The 20,874-nt window shown below is 39.2% G+C and overlaps 1 protein-coding gene across 2 annotated transcripts; it reads right to left on the bottom strand.

The window, feature by feature from the left end:
* Nucleotides 1–4,220: 4,220 nt before the first annotated feature.
* Nucleotides 4,221–20,874, bottom strand: SPPL2B (signal peptide peptidase like 2B). 2 transcript variants are annotated; one of them, XM_017739702.1, is made up of 14 exons: nucleotides 20,755–20,874; nucleotides 18,445–18,627; nucleotides 17,126–17,215; nucleotides 16,630–16,769; nucleotides 15,644–15,786; nucleotides 14,716–14,812; nucleotides 14,449–14,565; nucleotides 12,878–12,959; nucleotides 12,004–12,078; nucleotides 11,807–11,869; nucleotides 10,341–10,440; nucleotides 9,299–9,376; nucleotides 6,857–7,017; nucleotides 4,221–5,863 (listed from the first exon to the last, which is right to left on the bottom strand). In XM_017739702.1, the coding sequence occupies exons 1-14, from the start codon at nucleotides 20,854–20,856 to the stop codon at nucleotides 5,576–5,578; spliced, it is 1,719 nt and encodes a 572-aa protein (XP_017595191.1). In that variant the 5' UTR covers nucleotides 20,857–20,874; the 3' UTR covers nucleotides 4,221–5,575. The 2 variants fall into 2 exon arrangements, with proteins under 2 accessions (XP_017595191.1, XP_017595198.1); XM_017739709.1 differs by having other exon boundaries at nucleotides 5,576–5,863; nucleotides 6,789–7,017.

Below are 20,874 nucleotides of genomic sequence, written 5' to 3'. Positions count from 1 at the left end.
ATCTAGCTTGCAGATCATCTCAGAATTTCTCAGAGACAAACACCTGGATGAAGTTTGCCATCTGGAGCTAAACTTGCATGCTGACATGTAGAAAAGTATTATGAGAAAACTGGATAAACTGTAATGCCACCTTCACCTAAGGAAGGTGACTCCAAATAATCGTAGGAACATGGGCACCCCTGGCTGCTGGACTCACCAACAGCTTCTGGGAAACAGAACCAAGCCTGAGCCCCTGCATCACACAAAGTTAAGTCCTCTGCTAGTTCCCAAAAGTATAGATGATTGTATACAGTACACTAGTTCCCAACTCAAGAAAATCCAATCTAAACACATTATTCATCACCTATCACTAATCTACAGATGGCAAAATGTTGTCTTTACTCCATGTAATTTGAATATTTAACTGCAAAACTGGAAAAGGTGGAACCCTCACAGAAGAGCACATAATTGATAAATAGATATGATAGAGAGGATCAGTGAAAAGAACATTCTTTTATGCCAGTGCTCAAAGGAAGCTTCTGGTAGCACACAAAGCTGTCATGTTCTGAAAATGTTCCAGTGTGCCAGAAGCAATTTAACAAATTAAACATAGACAAAAAAGAGTAAAATTGATGTGGTTTCTTTCCAAAGGATTTATCACTTTTAAGCAGCAGAAAACAGTCTTTGTATCACAAGAGCTGAACTATCCATCACAGCGGTTACAGAACACCCTGACAGCATTCATGATATATAAATTGAGTACTCCAGGATAAAGTTCATGCTATAACATCATTAAACCCCAGGAATCCTGACCCTCAGACTATACCTGGACAGGTAGGCCAGGGCTTGTTGGCTGGCCCCAAAGGGCAGTGGCATGAAATGACTCTGGTTGGTGTGGTTCAATTTTCTCCTTGCAGAACCAAAGGAGCTCATGCACTGGGCACTGCCCTGCCCCACTGAGCCCTTCACCTGCCATCCACTTCTAGATTTTTCCTACCACCAGTGCCAAAGTTTCCTTATTGTAATTTGTCTATTAATTCTAATGTCATCCCTACTTGAAAATGACAAACCAATTTCCAGCAGCATTTCAGATTTTTGGATATTTATCATGCCCTTTGGTTTTCTCTTTGGAGTCAACTCTTCCATTGCCTTTCTTGTTCAGTGTCTCCTCATGCTTTCTGAATCATCTTCAGTTTTTTCTTATCCTCCCTCTCTCTGCCCTACCCAGCACCACTGGCAAAAACCTGAACTGAAAAGCTGTTAGTACAGCTCTGTTCTTCATGTCCTGCCCCAGCTGGGAAATGACACACGAGATTAAAACACCTAAAGATTCACTGCTCCTTGTTGCTGATGTTTTCTGGACCTCTGACCACAGTTCCTGTCCTCATTTGCCTGGAGACACAGCCCTACATAGATTTCCTTTTAAAACACCAGAAATTATACTTGTCATGGAAAAAAACACCATCTCTGCAAGCTTTGGATGAGTATTTGGATGTACTGGTATGTCTGTATTTCACTCTTGTGTCAATGTGCTATGTGCTAAGCATTGATAATCATTAGTTGTACACATTACTGTTCAGCCAGCATATTCAGCCCTCAGTGTACTACAGGTAACACAGCAAATGATGGAAGCATGAACAAATTACTCTGTTTTGTTCCTGGACAGTGAATGAAGCTGCTGTTGAAAAGAAATATCATGGACTTTACATCCTATACAGCCTGTGTAGTGGAAGAAACCAGAAACACATACCCAGCCATGGGGCTAAAGACAAGAACAAAACTACTGGATCTTGCACTGGAAACAGCTCATGTCAGCTTGAACTTCAAGGCAACACTGTTCTCAAACACCCAATACTGGCTTTTTTAAAGAGCTGCAGGTAATTTCACAGCATCTCCCAGAGGCAGATTAATTTGATAATGACTGCGGCCACAGTCTGCAAGCTCACAACGCTGTTATTTCAGCACAGGCTGCTGGGCTCTGTCTGGCTCCACAGTCTGTGCCTGTTTCCAGCATACTCAGAAGTCACCAGGCTGAAACACAGAAATGCGCATGGCTGAAAAGTACTGTCAAGACGTTCTTAACGACAGCCATACTGAGGGGCACTGTAAGGAAAGAGCATCCTCTGAAGGAAAAGCTTGACTGATTATCTAAGACCATGGAAAATGTTCAAGAAATTTGGAAACCCACAGTTTTCTAAACGAAGTTTTCTATGAAACACATTAATAAACCTTTTGGAAAATAGGCTGTGCTGCAGATTTTGTGTTGTCTCGCATCTGTCAAAGTTTAGAGAAAACATTAAATATTTTTTCAAGTGTAATTCTTACATATGTGGATGTGCTTTTATTGGTGCCACTGGTAAAACCAGAATATATTTTTAAATCTATTCTTTTCGGTTTCTATTTTATATATTTCTTTTAAAATGCTTTTCATTTGTGACAGGAAAAATAAAATCCACAAAATTTAAAGAAGGTTTGGGGTAATTTTCTCTTGTCACCCTCTTGTCACCCATGTCTTTCATGTTCCATTCTACCTTCAGCTGCATTTGGGCAATCCTTCAGGAGGGAACAGACCAAAACAAACACTTGAAGGAATCTGATCCTCACTATTGTGATCCAAAAAGTCAGGTCTTCTCAGACGGATTTTCTTTTCAGTGGTGTTGGTTGTTGTTGGGGTTTTTGTGTTCATTTGGGGTTTTTTTTGGCTAAAAGAAATGCCTCCCCTGAACACATACCAGTTCTCAGGAACAGAACCCTTACTGAATTTCTAGAAAGATAAGGCTTAGTATGTGAAAAACATACACAAGAAGCCCATCAACATTATTTTTAACATTAATATTACTTTCATTACTTTAAATATTAAAACTCAAGTTTGGTGTGTAACGTGTATCTGAAATCATCAAATAAAATCAGAGTCAGCCACACTGAACTGATATGCATTATCTTCCTATACAACATTAAGTTTTAAATTAAGCTGATCAGGGAGGTTTTTTAAAGATAAAAAAATACAGCCTTGGTTTTTGATGGAAGCAATTGAACTGCCCAGGATCAGGGTCCGAACAGTCACAGCCGCACTGGAGCACCAGGGTCACCTGATTTGTACAGTACTGAGATAGTCAAAATCTGTAAATTGTTGCCATTTCACATGCTTTAAACTGCACTGAGAAGCTATTGGTGGCTTTTTTTTCTGCATTCTTTGTTGTTTGCGGGAGAAAAAAGTGACACGTAAAAATAGATGGAAACTCCCCAAAACCTGGGTCCAGAATGCAACTGTGAAATGCCTACAAGTTCAGTGTCACCAGTTCTTCTGTTCTAATTGAGCTATGAACAATCTGAGAAATAAACTGTTTCCTAACCACACAGGAGAACAAATGCTAAAATACACTTTCAAGTAGATAATATCTAATGCTTCATCATCAGAAAGCTACCGGCTTTTAAACATGTAGAGAGCTACTCCAAACATCATTATGACTAAGAGATGATCAAGGCAAAAACCAATAGAACTTTGAGTCAGTCTCCAATTTATCTTGCTATTTGTCAAGTTCATAATTTAAACACAAGATTGCTTTCTTAATTTAATACACATACTTACACAACGACTTAAGGCATAATCCAGTTGATTGAAGTTTTCAGTGAAATGTTTCTGTTGCTTTTTATTAGTAAGAACTGGTTCAGGTTACTGCTGGCCAAAGTGACAGTCCATTAAAGAGGAGACTGAAAACCAGATCACTTTAGTATTATCTTCCATTAGGGCAATTTGTAAATTAATTGCAGTGCTGGCCGTTGGACTCAGGGAGCCTTCCAAAAAACTCAGTATCATCCTATCAGACAAGGTTCAAGTCTTTAAGCAGGAGCTGGCCAAACTCTGAAGCCATAGTGCGGTTTTAGAGAAAACTGCTCACATTCTAGAGAAAGAATGCTACCACTGCCCACAGAAGTTATCATCCAAAAAGCACAGGGCAAACTTTTGGAAGACCTAGCCAAAAAGACAATGGCTGAGATTTAACAGATAGACTGGAAAAGAGAGCCCTTCAACTCCAATTCAACAGCACTGCCTCTCATTGCATCACTGTGACAATACTTTTGTAAATGACATTTTGGGCTCTCAAATACTCAGGAGTATTTCTTCCATACAATCTGGAATCATATCCAAGGATCCTATAATACTTCAATTTTCTATTTCAGTTTTTGTGTGAAGTGTTTGAGGCTTTCCGGAATTGCAACTTAAGTGCAGAACAGACTCCTCTGATAAAGCCAAATATACTCAGATGGAACAAGTAATACGCAAATCTCATCATCTTTCTATGTACAAAAGCTGATGCCTAAAAGACTCAATCATGTTATACAGGAAAACACACAATTTCAGGAATGTGAAGTAAGACCAGCTGCACCCCAAAATTTTTAAATTCACAAATTCCTTCACAATGTAGCAAGAGATGCAAAATAATAGGTGAGATCCCAGGCTCATTCCAGAACCTGACAGACCATGCTTTGGCTACTACTCTTGGGGCAAAGACAAAACATGACTTAGGCAGTTGGTAAGTTACTGAGCAGCAAGTAGCTTTAAGTTACAACTGTCTCTAGCACCATATGTGCTCTGCTGGGAATGAAAAAAGAGACTATTTTCTTCAAAATCAGAAATCATAATTCTATTCCTTGAATGAACAACAAATAGAAGCTCAAAGCCCCAAACATAAGAACATTTGCACTTTAACATTTTCCCAGTGAAAATACTGCCTGTTAAGCTTAGTATAGTGCTACTACCTAATTTTTTTTTACCTATTTGGCTTGTATTTTATTTCTAAACATTCTTAATAAGCATTTGTTCCCAGGCAGCATTCTGTGACCAACCCTGTTTATTATCAGAGACAGCCCTTAAGAGTTCACATGAATGCCTAGAAAGCTTCCTGGAGCTCTACTCATCCTGCCTTTTAAACTAGACTAGTAGCCCAGGTACCTAGAAGTAAAAACAAAGACAAAAAAGTTAAGAGATGCATTTAATGCACCATGGTAGTATAAAGCCTTTTGGAGTAATGGTAATTGAACCATTCTCTGTATTTCCTGAATGTCAGTTTATAATAACGCATTCCCTTTCATCAATGGCTTTGACAAGTCAGGAGAAGTAAATTAAAAGGTGACAATAAGGAAAGTGCCAAAAAAATAAAAAAAGAACAAAGAAAAAGACCATGTTTCTCTCGAGTAAGCATTGTAGCAGACTTGTTCAATGCTTTTCCTCCATGTTAACCTACACCATGGTAAAGCAGTGAAACAGCCACACAAGCACAGAGTACTGAGTAAATAAAGACTCTTAATGCTACCTTGCTATAATGCAAATGGAACAAATGGTCAAAGGCATTCACTAACAGTGATCATAGAAACCCACACATCAGAACTCCTGGAAAGCACCATATTTCAGAAATATGTTTGAAGTGTATAGCTGTACCGAAGCTGGAGACAGAACATTCCTTGCTGGATTTGATGATCAGACTCCCAGTGAGGTTCTTCAATGAAAGCAAACCCTACTAAACCAGTCCTAAATACATACTGGTTTTACATAGATATGTTTGTGAGGGAAAGTAAGGAGTTCTTATCACATCACTTATTCCAGCTGGTTTTGTTCTGCATTTAGGCATTTGCTTTCAAGGTCATCCTTATTCTGAGCAGTTGGTTCCTCACTCTGGGCAATAGAGATTTCTGACTGGTCTGCCTTTGCGCTGGCATCAGCCAGCTCCTCTTCAGCCGACGTGGAGCCGTGCAGCTCCTTCACGTGGAGGGTGGGATTGGTCATTTGCTCTGTGTCTTGTTGAGAGGCTGGTACACTGCTGTTTTTGGGAAGCTGAGGGCAGTTGACAGGAGCTATCACCACGGGAGGCTGAGGTAGGTCTTTCTGTAAATGGAAGATCACAGTTAGAATGATGGAAAACAAGAACTATTGTGTCCAGTTATCCGAGGCAATGGTCATACAAGGTGAAGATTAAAGGTCCATCATCCCTGTTACCGTTCTCCAGCAGTGGACAGATGTATACAGTTATCCTTTCTTTGTGTTTTATAGGACACCAGGGGAATTCTTCCTTCCAGAAAAGTGTTTGCTTTCTGAGTGATTGTTCCTCACCAGTTTCACATGTGCTCTGCTGATCAGGCAGCAACAGGCACTTGGTCCTTGGCCACTGTCCAGTTCTACCCACCTTTACTATCAGTGTACAAGAACTGGCAACTTTTACATAACATTTCAGATGATCTCAAATATTTATCTAACAATTAAATTAATTTCTCTAGTGGAAGCTTGTGAAGGTTATCACAAAGAGTTCAATAATAAAATAGAACTCACTGGGGCTACCTCTAGCTTGATAGATTTGGCCTTCTAGTAAGTATTCAAAAACTAAAATCATGCATCATGATAGAAATTATTCCTTTTTGAAACAAGTTAATTTCACTTTCAGCACACTGAAACAAAGCGATAATTTACTATACTGAACTACATTTCCACCTTCATAAACAGTAAGCTATGAAAAAACATGAAGAAAATATTTTAAGGGTATATTTTATATAGTACTAAACTCCACATTTTATATAATATTGTAAGCTTTTACTACTACTGATACTTCCAAGAGAGATCAAACAAGTAACATTTTGGCAGAATCAAGGATAGATGAGGTCTACTTTACTTTTCACTAGTCTGATTTAAGTGGCCATAAACACTGCAAAAACCAGAAAACCTTACTGAGGCAAAAAAAGGTATGTAAAAAAGCAAACAATCAAGCAAAACCAAAATCTTTGTGTTTGTGTGATAATACTGCAATATTTTACTCAACTTTAATTCTAGTTAGGTTTTTATAACATTAGTATTTCCTGAAGACACTCATATCAAACTGGTATTCACCGCAAAGCCGCTGCCCGTCCAGAACATGGCAAGCTCCCTTCTCCAAAGGGCCACTGCGAAGCTGGTGAGGAGAGTACAGGGCACCAGGTAGAGGAGAGCAGGCTGGCCCATCTGCATCAGTGCCAAGGCAACAAAGGTCACAAGAAGGCCTATGCCATATGCTGGAAGAAAACAAACCCAGCAAAAACCAGTTACTCAGATACAGCTTTGCTCAAGCACAACTAAATAATTAGCTAAAGGAACATTCTCATTGGAACATTTTTCAAGTAATATGTAAAACATCTCCAGAAGCTTTTCAGTCCTGTTTAGAGAGAAGCATTATTTACGTCATGTAAACTTGGAATACTACAGTTTTTCTATTGATAATAACATGTGAAAGTAGTGTGATTGGCCTAGTCCATACTGTGCAATTAAATAATTACCTTAAGCAAAATAAATATATGAAATATTGTGCCTCATATTATATTTATGAATTCAGCAGATACAGACAAATATTTTGACCATTATAATGTGCTTCTTGTTTGGGTTGGCTTTGGCTGTTTCTTACTATCCTGCCACACAGCTCAAAAAAAAAAAAAGCCAGCCTGCTCTAGGTTATATGTTTTTATTATTTTCTATTTCTACATAAATGTGGAAAAATTTATTTAGTAGAACAGAAGCAGCTTGGATTCATAATATAATTATTTTCAATTACATTTTCACGACAATGAAGTTAATCCAACTGATTTTTCTTCAGAAGGTGAAGAAAGGCATTGAGGGGCTGGAGTGTGTCCAGAGAAGGGAACAGAGCTGGGGAAAGTGCTGGAGCACAAGGCTGAGAGAAGTAGCTGAGGGAGCTGGGGGAGCTCAGCCTGGAGAAAAGGAGGCTCTGGGGGGACCTTCTTGCTCTCCACAACTCCCTGACAGGTGGGTGGAGCCAGGTGGGCTCCCAGGGAACAAGGGACAGGACGAGAGGAAATGGCCTCAAGTTCTGCCAGGGGAGGTTTAGACTGGATACCAGGCAGAGCTTCCTCCCCAAAAGGGTTTTCCAGTCCTGGCACAGCTGCCCAGAGCAATGCTGGAGTCCCTATTCCTGCAGGGATTTAAAAGATGTGTGGATGTGGCATCTGGGGACATGGTTAGTTGTGGGCTTGGCAGTGCTGGGTTAACAGCTGGACTTGATGATCTCAGAGGGCTGTGATTAGAATAATAAGTAACTCTTTACAGTTCTTGAAAATATTTTTTGGGGGGACATATTCTCTTATTACTGAGAGTTCCTTATATCTAGTTAAAATATTTCTTATTGTTTCTTATTGTGATTTAAGTCCATTGCCTCACATCTTATGTGCACACCTGTAAGAAAAGTCTCTCTGTCCTCTCTGCAGTCTCCCATTAGGTAGCTGTGGACAGCAACAGAATCTCCTCTTTGCCTTCTCTTCTTTTACAACCCTGTACGCCAGCCCTCTGCCATCCTGATGGTCTCCACCAGATTTACTCCAGTATGTCAATGTCTGTCTGGCACCAGGGATCCAGGTTAAGACTCAGTCTTAAGTGACAAATTGAGAGGAATAATCACTCCTCTCATAACTGCTGACTCCATCTTGCTAACTCAGCCCTGTATGTGGCTCATTCTCTGTGCTGCAAAAGCACACTGCTGACTCTTTATCAACACAACGTTTTCCTACTTCTGCAAACACATTTTGAAAGTACCAGATAAGACAACCATTTTGTTTAAGTACATATGAGAGAAAATGATTTGGAACATTGAAATAAAAGCATCTCTCTACCCCTGCTAGAAGCGTCCATGAACCTACGTATTTTTTCAAAAGAATTTCTAAAGAAGTTGATCATGAAAATTTCTCATGAAATTTACTGCAAGCATTGGAAATCTTTGCTAGCAGGAGTACATTGTAAGAAAGACAACAGGAATCTGTCAGATCCTATTCCTCAGCAGTATTTAAGTTCATGGCATGTAACTCTGTAGATTTTACAAACTAAAGAAGAAGACTTATCTAGAGGTGTTATAGTCATCGTAATAAAATTCCCTGCATCATAGGTCATGGATTTTCAGACTACATAAGAAGTTAAGAACAAAGTCAAAGGATGATATCCCTGAACCTGAATTCTCATGCACAATAAATTCAAAGCTTCATGAATCAAGAAACCAGAATGAGTAGCTGAGCACATGTAAAGATAGTGTAACTACAAGAGTGAGACCCTTGGCAGCCATGACAACAAGGAGCTCCCCTTACGTCAGGCAGACAAGACAGCTCAGAAAAGCAACATCAGCTAGTTTGGGGATGGAAGATCTAGCCTTGAAAGCACTTTGCTAAATATTTCTGTTCAATAATAAAAGGAGGAACAGGATAAAAACCCCAAACTATGCCATGTAAGACTGATGACACACTTTTAGAGGGAGCCACTCCCGTAGGTCTTGTGTTCAGGTGGCACTGTGGTACGTACCTATCGTGCAGGCTACAAAATAGACTCTGGATGACTGCACCTGAATATCAAACCTATGGCAATAGGCTACCAGTAAGCCTAGGAAAGGAAAGAACAGTTACAATATGCTTTCAACCTACTCATGCACTACATCATAAAAACAAAACCATCAAACCAGCTGGAACTTTCAAGAATTTTTCTTCCCCCACCCCCCAAAACTCCCTTGGCACCCTGTGTTTAAACACCATGACAACACATCCAGGAGGCTGCACAACTTACAAACCAGTTATCTGATGGCACAAGCCCTATATATCAGAAGCACTCCAAAAGTAAAATAAACAGCTACAAACATGCAGATCACAGATAAAAACGTCATCCCATCCCTACTAAACATTTTTGAAAATACAGTGTTCACAACAAGAGCAAGAGTAAGTTCAGCCCTTCAAGCTGCTATTGAAGACAGTATAATTTTATGGTTAATGACTATGCTTGTTGCAAGACTGGGGGAGGAGGGGACACTAATGGGGATGACAGGGTTCATATTTCCCAAAATACAAGAAAGTAAAACAAATGATTTCTCCGAAGAAATCTGAAAGCCAGAAGGTGCATAATATTTCACCTGCAGTGATGCCAGGGATACTTCTACATACTATCTAAAATCAAATTTGAGAGAAGGTGTGATAGACATACTGGATGTAGTGTGACTAACAAAATCAGGAAGTTTTGAGTGGTTAGGCATCTGTACTTAAACCATGTGCAAATGGACAAATAATTTCCTCTATCACCACACTATTAAAGATGCTTTATAGTATAGAATCAGTTGCTAAATCAACTCCTGCAATTTCTCTACATTTCTTGACATCACTGCATGTGAAACTGCACCGTAAGATTAACATGCATTTTTCTTGTTGAAAAGGTGAATAGTGCACAAAAAACCCCTATACTTAAAAATTTATCATGTTTATAGTAGTCCAATCAAACCTACCACTTGAAGCAGAAATACAAGAGGAATAAACTAATATGACAATGAAACAAGTAAAATTGTTAACATGCTAAACAATACCTGGAACTAAAATGTCTCCAAATCCTAGGAGAGAAAAAGGCCTGTCACACAGAGCCAATGGTGAGGAATTCAGTCGTGGAACCTTCAGGACCATTGGGAGCTTGGAATGAGAGAGACACATGTCTGATGAAAAGCATAGTGACACTAACTACCAGAATTTGTTCCTGTTGCACTCAAACTGAAGGCTTCAAATACAGAAAATGTATCTTTTTATACATTAATTACATACAATATTACTGATAACTAACAGAATGCATTTAAGATGGGAGCGATGAAATACTTTCTAAATACTATGTGAATTTCAAAGTGCTCACATACAATCAGGTATCAACTCTGCTTTAACTGCAGTATGTAAGAAATTTAGGTAAGCTGCTACGTGCATAAGAAATAACAATTTATACAGTTCATTCACCTGGGTGTAATAAAAGTTTCAAAAGAGCAAGACATGAGTAATTTTAAAAAGTCATTTTTCAAATCACTTTAAAGACTCTTCCCTGCCCCTAGTGTTCCTATTTATTACACAATTTGCAATGTTGAGGCACAGTATGCCACAGTCCATCGCAAACCTGTACTCTCTTTATTATAGTACATTAAAGAAACTTTATTTTCTTTTTTCTTTTCTTATATTACTGCCAAAATAATTTTATCTACTTATACTTTCATTACTGTTTTATACAATTCATTCTGTGCATAAAGTTGAATCCAAAGGGGTATTAAAGGGGTACAGGAGAGAAAAACAAAAGAAGTCAAAGAAATTAGTACGGACTGTATGGATTGATCCATGTCCTACAAACAACGATTTTCTTTGCTATTTTCCCACGTGACACTATTACATTCATTACTGAAATAGATCGAATTATTCCTTAAATTAACAAAACCAGGTTTTCCTACAGATTAGTTTTTTTGTTTTGCTCACTGTATCTGTCTCCTACATCTCACATACTTTCCTCCCTGAGTCAGCCACATCTTGTAAGGTGTTCATGCAATTGGCTGCTGTCCAACGGTGCAAACCCACTGAACACTGACTTCTGTTTTCTTCTGTCTCCCATTTGTGTTTCTCTCCTTTAACTACAGCCTCAGCTTTTCATAAAGCAAATATCATAGAAGGGAAGGAGAAGGAAGAGACAGACTGATTATATGTTTTATCTCTTTAGGAAAAGATGCTTATGTTTAATTAGCTGTAAGTTAATATTCACAGATGTGGTCATGTTTTTGTGAAGCTGAGCTAAGCAGCTTTCTTATATTGAAACCCTCTCAAAAAAAGATAAAGGAAAACCAAAGCTGGTGTGATGAACCACTACAAGCCTGCTTTGCCCCTCCAGAATAAACATTCAGGAGCACTTATTCCCACATTAAGTTCTTTTCAGACTGGCATCTCTATTTCAGCTTTGAGGTCTTGAATTTTAGAGAAGTTAAAATTGTTATGGTTGAAAGTTAGTGCCAGATTTTCAGACTACATGCAGTACCTTTTCATGAGTGGCAGAATCAGATGGGCCTGCAGCCACCTCCACCATTATACTCTCCCCAGTCTAAAGAAAAAACCAGGAAAATTGTAAATTAACACTTCACTCAGCAGTTCTGGGATCATTTAGGAACACACAGAGGAACAAGTCATTACACTTTGTTCTGTGGGCAGAAGGCAATAGAGAATCACTTCACTTACCTTTGTTAGAAAAGGTGTGATAAATACAAAGAATACATCATACACAAAAAGAACCAGGAGGAGTAGGGTACAACCCTGAAGGAAGAGACAAGATATTTGGTATTTACACACTATGCATTAGCAAACAGCAAAGAATCAGTAATTAGAAGGTGAAAGAAAAATCTAATAAAGACTAAAACAAGCCATCCATGTATTTTTCCTAATTCCTAAATATTTCAGATCGAGGAATAGGGTCTTGCATTCATCATATAAAAGAAAGTAATTATTAAACACCAAGTTACATGTTAGTGCCCAAAATTCTTTATCATGTAAAATCTGGAAATGGTGCGAATTCAGTTTGCTGAGAAATACGAAGAAGCTCTGCACTGGAGGATGCCAGGCATAGCCTGAAACACTATACACCCATATCCTGTCAGTCTATACAAACTTATAAGTGAAGATAATTTGAAACAGGAGTTTGAAGAGCTGCTTAAGGGGCAACTAAATGACTAATACAGATTTTTGTCTTAGGATACTGACTGAGTTCAGAAAGATTTGAAAAAAACATTAGACTGATGCATTAGTTGTATGTCAATTTTAAACAAACAAATCCAAACCAATCAAAACAAAAACAAACAAAAAACCCCTATCAAAAAAACCCGAACATCAAACCCATAAATAAATGGCTGGTGTGTGATTTACTAGTCAACACTCTACAGAACCTACAGAACAATCACATGACGTTTATTGGTCTACATTATATTCATTGCATCCCTTTTTTCCACACTACATATGAATAGAAGTGCATTTCCAAGGCAATATACTCTATTATGACTCCTCTGTTCAAACACATACATGCAAACATCTTCTCTTTACACCTGTTTAACTTTCATACCTTAAATGTAGGCAGGCGAATTGTTTTCAACATGTAAAGACAGAAAGCAATTCCTAAAGCATCTTGCAGAACCCAGGCCCACCTTAAAAAGAGGAGAGTAACATTTTTGCAGGAAACAGCAGGAAAAGGAGACCAAGCCTTGTCCTCACTAAGGACCTGCTTGGGACAAAAAAAAACCCCTTTATTCAAAGTACTTGCTTGAAATTGACATTGTTGTCAGCATGAATTTGCAAATTGGAAGTTGTTCTTCATCAACCTGATAACCTTCCACAAAGAAGTGCCTGGGAGATGAGGGAAGAACAGTGCAATAGTGTCTATCTAGACTTCAGTAAGGCTTTCCACTGACAATCTTCCATAAAATCCTCACAGAGAACCTGACGAACTACAAGCTGAATGAGCAGTGAGGTAGACTGAAAACTGGCTGAATGAGGTCAGTGGATACCAAAATAGCAAGTGCTGGGGTCCTCTGTCCTGCATATAGGTGTGCACCCTCGTGTGCTGAGGCAAATTTACAGCTGGGCCTGTTTTTCAGTTGTGTTTTGCAAGTGGAGTATAGAAGTGCTCTTTGCTTTACTCTCAACTGCTAGGGTCAAAGAGAAGTAGGATCTGAGACAAACAACACTAAGGTTTCCCAAAAATTGCTAGGGTCTAGGTGCAATGAGAGATGATGCTGTGGGAACAATACGTGTGCAGTTGCTGGTGGAGCTTTGTGCAGGAGACACTCAGGCTCACTCCAGCTCTGAGGCAGAAAATGGATTTCCTAGTCCTACATATTGCAGATTGGAACATCTCCATACTGTATTATATTCTGTACTACTCAGTCTGACACTTATCTCTCTAAAAGGTGTTTCAGAGTTGATTCCTGGATTTGAGTTCTGTCATTGAATGATCCACACGGAACACAGACCCCACAAAAGCAGTAACACGCATTCAAAGCACAAGTCAGACATCTCTGGTATCATCATCAGAAACACAAGCCAGCATTTCAGTTCCAATACTGAGCCCCTGATAGAGGAACTAAGAAGATGAACACATCCTGTACACATGGGGAAATTGAAGTATCTGGGAGTGAGGTAAGAGGTAAAAAACCCCAAACAAAAGCCAAAACACAACACTCCATGAAAGATCCACCTCTAACAAAAGTGGTAAGAACATGCTACAATTAGGTACCACAGCAACACTGGGCGTAGAGAATTACTGACTCATACATGAGAGTTGAGAGAAACTAAAGATCTGACAATCTTACCAGTTCTTATTCTCATGAAGAAGTAAGTTAGACAACTTGTGTCCAACTTTCCATATCACTTCTGAAAAGCTGTCTTAAATCAAAGAGATCAGAATACTGACTGGGACTCAGAGAAATTCAAGCTTAACAAGAGACAGTTTTCTGTAATTTAAATGAACAAGAAAAAGATGAAGTACATAAGGAAGAACTATGAATTTCTGTGTGTCTCTACTTTTTTCCCCATCATTCCTAAATTCTGGATACATGTAGACTTCTATGGATGTCAGTTACTTACACTATAAAGCATATTACAGTTTTTAGCACAGAAACTAAAATATACACTTACTGATCTTCATTTCTGAAGATTCCCCAGACTACGCTGACAGAGATACAAAATACTGCCAAGAGCAACATCCGGACCTGGGGACGCTTGTGAAAGTAAGGCAAGGTGTTGTCTGGGATTCTGAAAAAAAACCACACCAAAGCTTGTCTATGTAGATACCTTCTTCCTTTATCACATTTTGAAGCATGAAGCCACTTTTTAAACCCCACTCCTACCCAACAGTATAAAAACCTAAGTTTCCCAATTAAAATTTTGAAAGTTGCCACATACCTACACTTTCCCAAGGGGAATCTTCTTACAAAGGGAGACAGACAACTGTAAAGACCAATCGAGGCAGCCAGGCAGAATATTCCTATTATAACATAGACTGAGGGAAAAAAAGTATTAAGTCCAAGTAGGATAAGGCAAGAGATGCTTTTTTTTGTATCCTGGCTGAATAAAGAACAGACAGCCAATAAGACTAAATGAGAAATAAGGCTTACATTTCAACAGTGCAATTCAGAGACTTCAAATGATTGATTAGATTCATGCTCTTTAAGTATCTAATTCTAGTTCCTTTAATCAGGCGTACTTTATGCAATACCTACTTCAACAAATCAAAACGCCTATCCTAATCTTCTTAAAGTAAGTCATAAGCTTCAAAGGCAACCTATGGTGAAGCATTTATCTTCTCTTTTTGAGTATACAGGAGCATTATAAGGGAACATTAAAATCACTAAGTAGCAAAATGAATTAATAGAGATGGGATGTATGTTTCACTACTTCCTCAGAAATGTGAAGATGGAAGTTCCAGTGCATTAGGCTCTCACGTCTTTTGTCAACCTGATGAGTGATCAATAGAAAATTATCATCTTTATAAAGATAAAAAAATTGATCCTTGATCTTGACTTCAAATTGAACAATAATAGAAAGAATAGGTCTGAGAACACCTTTAACAAAAATAAAAAGTGGAAGATACTAAGTCTGTATCTACTTAACAAGCTTTAATGTTTGCAAGAAGCTTTACAACCAACCTCACAAAAGAAGGATTAGAAATCTACTCAGTGAGCTTTCTTACAGTATTTTAAATCATATTGTGATGAAGACACATGACAGAAGAGAGATGTTTGATTATTATTTTCAAAATAAAATGTTCTTTAAATGATGGCAGCCTTGTGATATTGAAGATGTATTAATATAAATACAACCTTAAGAGTACCTAAGTGGTCATAGAAGAAATAAAGGAGGACGAGCATTGAGCAGCACATCACTACAAACACACAGATCATTATGGGAGTCACATCCACTGTCTCATCATCGTGTTTCTCTGCTCCATCATCACGCTTGTGCTTCATGTACCTCCTGAAAGAGTAACATGGCTACCATCAGTTCATTCCTTCTGCAACAAGATACACAAGGAGACTGAATCTTCAGGGAAAAACACAAGGGGTTGAAAACATGTCACAACACCAAGGCCTGCTTTGATTCCCACTCAAGTCAGTGGAACACCACATCTTCCATGGATGCATGAACATCAGCTATAACACAATGCATAAACCAGTAACTGCTGCATTAACTTATCTAGAGCACTATTTCATTTACTAAAAACTCAACTGAATCCTGAAAACTAGAATAATTTGCTGACACAGAATAATTTGCTGGCTTCAGAAGAAATTCCTAAATCAGGTTGTGTATACAAAATAAATGCTAGAAGTAAGTGTGGCACAATGACCTCCTTCTCCCAACCCCAGTTGCTGGCAAAAAGTAATCATAAAATTTCATTGAAAAATTGATAACAAACACAGTGTATGTTAGCCATCCAATCAATTTGGTTTGCCCTATACCAGTAAAAGCAAATTTTGTTATTTTTCTTACGAAGTATTTTTGTGGTGAATTTTTGCAAAAGCCCAAACAGGAAGCCTATTTCTTAATAATTTTCCTTCTGAGCTTTTCAAATGTTTTGTCTTTTGACATGGCAAAATACTAAAATGCTCTACATGCTATTTATACTCTAATGATTTCCTACAGTGACCAAACCAATGCAAGGCTCAGGGCCTTTCAAACATCACATCAGCATTTTTCCGTTCTGGCTACAGTCTCCTAACCTCACTAGCAGAGCTGCCAGGTGATCCTTACATAAACACCATCTACTTTTTTTTCTGTGAAAAATACAGGAAAACTGCTATACTCCATTCAATTACTCACTTTTTCACATCTCTGCTTCCTGCCCAGTAGCCTCCAATTGCAACAGTCCCCACAGCCATGACAAAAATAATCACCATGTTGTAGTCCAGCACAGGCTCATTTGGTGCGTACATTGCTCCTTTCACTGAGCTGCCAAAACTCTGTGGAGGTAAATTAAAGTTATGAAGGACATCCAAAAAGCCACCTTAGCAAAGGTTCACTTATTTAATTTTCACTAAGCAACCTCAGAATCAGGCTTTATTATAAACACTTAAGAGCCATCTACTGGTTCTTCTATTAGTAACATTAATTCCCAGCACCAGGCTGTATTTTGATTTTATTCCAAAGATGAGATATAACCTCCCAAGAGATTTGATTTTCTTTTCCCAAAACACAATAACGCAATCTTCATGAGTACACTCTACATATTCAAAGCTCTTAAGGTGGACTTAATACTGTTGAGCAGTGACTCATTTACATGTGATAATATAAATGAGAGCTTTAGTATCGAGTTTACCTTGCCAATATCTAACATATCAGTATAGCTAAGCAGAGCCACAGGAATATCAATCTCTTCATACTGACTCCTATTACCTCCAGGAGGAACCTGAAAGACAGTTCAGACCACGTAAGAATATATTTATTTCTGCAAATACTTCTACTCCTTCGAAAGGGTTAAAGGTGCAAGTTCTGTTCCTGCTAATTTGAAAAATATCCTAGAAGGGAACTTAATGACAGCAAACACTCAGAAGTCAAAATACATGCCTGTTCCCAGTAAAACAAAAGTAATGTAAGACTGTAACAGTAAAATGCAGCAACCAAATTTCAAGCAGTATCTTTTGCTTATTAGGGTCACAGTTTTATGACTGATGTGTGCCTCTAGTATTTACCAGGACTCAAACCTACTGATTTTATTTTCAAAACTACTAATTTTACAAAATACATGCCATTGATGCTCCAGCTGAATCTAGAGCACTAGATTCAGTGTGGTAGTATGATGGAGTCACAAACCAACCTCATCCTTTGACTCTAGTATTTCATTTGGAATAAGGGTAATTCTGAGCCCTTAACTTGAGTGTCACATGAGCTCTGTGCAGACTCTTCCTACTTAAATGAGTGCCTCTTGTTTCATTCATTCTTCCTTCGGATCCACACATAACCATGCAATGTATGTACATGCAGGAAAACACACGCACTCTTTTAAAGAGGAGCATCAAATACTAGCAATGTGCACCGAAGCGTCTCCATTTTTGAGACAAAACTTCAGGAGGAAACACTCCGGAATGAGTGTTCCTCCCCTTTTCCTGGTCAATAAGACAAATGGGTCACAAGGAGTGAAAGTGGGCAAAACAAACCAAACAGTTTCTTAACATATGAACAAAACCCCAGGGTAGAACAGGATAAAAAAGCCCCTCAAAATACAGCAAATTCCTGGAGAGGGAAGAGACACGAGGGCTCGGAGCAGCCGGGGCCGCCCCCGCAGGCTGCCCGGACCGGCGAGGAGGGAAGGGAGGCACTGAGGCAAGGGGAAGGAAAGGGAAAAAAGAACAAGAAAAAAACCCCAACAGAACGTTTTCCCAGCTAGCTGGAACACACAGGAAACCCAGAAAAGAAGCCCTGCCCAGACCCCCCGAGCCCTTGGGCCCCCGTTGAACCACCCTGCACTCGGCCCGTGGCTCCGGCCCTGGGTGAACACTAAAGGGACAGCGTCCTCGGGCACTGAGAGGGTGGGCAAGGAATAAAGCGGCTTCATAACGTCACCCCGGCACTCAAAGACAAGACAGTATCTGGCATCAGAGGAGTATCAGCAGCACAGAAAGATAAAAAGCAACTTACCAGTCTCTCTCTACTAACAATCAGCAGCCCACGAGCCCCATTTATCTGAGCAAGCCTCACTTTCTCATAGAAGGTGCAATTTCCTCGCATCACCATGGGGATTTGATTATTAAATCCTCCATCAGGTACGTCAGAAGGAGAACACAAAACAGATGCTGTCTGATCCTGCAGTTGCAAGAGTGACTGAAAAAAAGAAATTAGTTAAATACATATATATAACGTAAAATGATAGAAGAAGTCAAGAGCAGAAGCCAGAGTCTCAAAAGAGTGATTTAAAACTTTCCAGTACTGGAGTGGTAGAGTATTCTCAGAGCAACACGAAAGCTGAAACAGTGATGCCTTCTCTATTATGTAGGGTCCTGCCTTGCTTCACCTTATTGTACAGAATTCTGCTGGTAATAAAATTTGGGATACAACCTCCACTTGCATTTATTTTCTTCAACATCATTGCTGTTTTGATGCACACAGCCAGGATGTGGAAGGAGTACAGCAAAGTTTTATCTTTTTTGGGGTGGCAGAGTGGCAGGCTGGGATGATGGAGGGTATGAACAACTAGAAACCAAAACACAGGCTGGGGAAAAGTACAAAAGCATAGGCAATAAACTTCCATGTTGAAACCTACTGTGTCCAGTGAGCTGAGATTCTGCATCCCAAGTACTTGAATACTGGATTCTAAGCTACTTCTCTCACCACTTGCGATCCAGAGATGTTGCAAGCCCAAATTCCTTAGTTTTGGCTCTCCTCAGACCCAAAGACATCTAATCTGGTGTGTTTCAACAGGAACATCCCAAAGACACTTCAAGGTCTTAGAAATAACACTGGCACGAATTGTTCCTTGCAATATCTAAACAACCACCAGTATCTTTGCCCAGTTCTATTTGCAAGTTACCTGAAAACTGCAATTATCTACCAAACAACCAAGCTGTGCTAAGAGAAGCAAGTCTCAGCCCCTGCTGAGGTGAGCTGTTAGGTTTGAGAAGAGTCAAAGTAAAGTTTTAACCTGAAAAAATGACACACGGAACAGTTTGTATTAGAAATCCACAGGTACACGATATACCATACCTGTGTAACAGACTCTACTGTTTTAGGAGGGAAAGGGAAGTGTCAGGCTGTCAGTAGCTTCAACCTTATTCAAAAAACTGCTGTCTCCAACCTGACCTCTAGTGACAGTGAAATGCTCCCACCCACGCTTCCTGGTTGTCCAGGTTTCAGGTAAGCTTATCCCTCTATCAGAGCACAACACAAATGCAGAGCGAGCTCAGAGTGCTGTACTGCATCCCTCAGTTAATGAACCGTACTGCTGGAGTGCTGAAGGAGGAGGAGCGAGAATGTGAAAGAAGGGAAAAGCAGGAAAGAACCAAGGAAGGAGACAGGGATAGGCAAGGGATACAGCATACACTACCCAAGTGTCTGTGCAAGCTATTCCAGACTATATTGGCTCCTGCAGAGCTGAGATATGACTCTAGTGAATTTTTATGAGACTGATTTAAACAAGATGTCTACAGTACAGTCCCCAACTCTCATAAATACTGCAGTCAGTCATGCATGTGCTGATTCACATTACACAGTCAGGGCAAGTGCAAGAGTTTATCAGCTGAGTCTATACAAGGCAGAGGCAACTATTGATGAATCTAGGGACTAATCTACAGCTGTGATAAACCCACCAGAAGTAACTGAGACTTGCCCATACATTGGTAAGGAACTCTGTTAATTCTGTGGGGCACTCAACTGGCTGAATAAAATAAACCAAGTATCAGTCAACTACATCTTCCCCTATTAGTAGCTCATTCAAAGTGCATTTGCTGATTTCATCATTCAGTGACAGTAACTTTTTCTCACAGAAAAGAGTGGAGAGTTTACTCAATTTTCAGCTCATACAGCTTTAGATAACGCAGCAAAAGCTTGACACAGTTTATGACTACTTAATCTTACACATGACACTGAGAAAACACTAAAGGCCACAGTTCAGCATATTAAGAAAAGCCATGTGGTATCTTCTTGTATTGTGCTGATGTACAAAAACTCCTTTGCAAGCCCAGGTATGTGCCATTTTAATTTCATTGATCACATCACTGAAAAGGAAGATTTTTGTTTTGAACCAGCAACAGTCATTACCTCTGCACAATGTCTGAAAATTAATATTGCCATCCTAGCACTGCCTAGAGTGATCTTAACAGATAAAATATTTTCTAAGCAGAGCAAACAAAGCAGTTGCTTCAAATTCTACTAATCTAAGTAAGAAATTAGAAGTTTCCTTGTAACAAAGGCATTTTTATACATTCTTTTGTCATTGGTTAGCTAGGTACTTACAGCTTTACCCAGATCATGTGGCAAATGGGCCCACTGAGAGTTGAAGAGAATACAGTAGTCTTTTCCTTTGCTGCTCCCCTTCTCTGAAAGGACATGTACCATCCCATACTCACAGTAAAC

The sequence above is a fragment of the Corvus brachyrhynchos genome, unplaced genomic scaffold, assembly GCF_000691975.1.
Source record: "Corvus brachyrhynchos isolate BGI_N302 unplaced genomic scaffold, ASM69197v1 scaffold130, whole genome shotgun sequence".
NCBI classification, from domain to species: domain Eukaryota; kingdom Metazoa; phylum Chordata; class Aves; order Passeriformes; family Corvidae; genus Corvus; species Corvus brachyrhynchos.
Note: the sequence above shows the minus strand (reverse complement) of the source record. Positions and strands in the feature narration are given on the sequence as shown.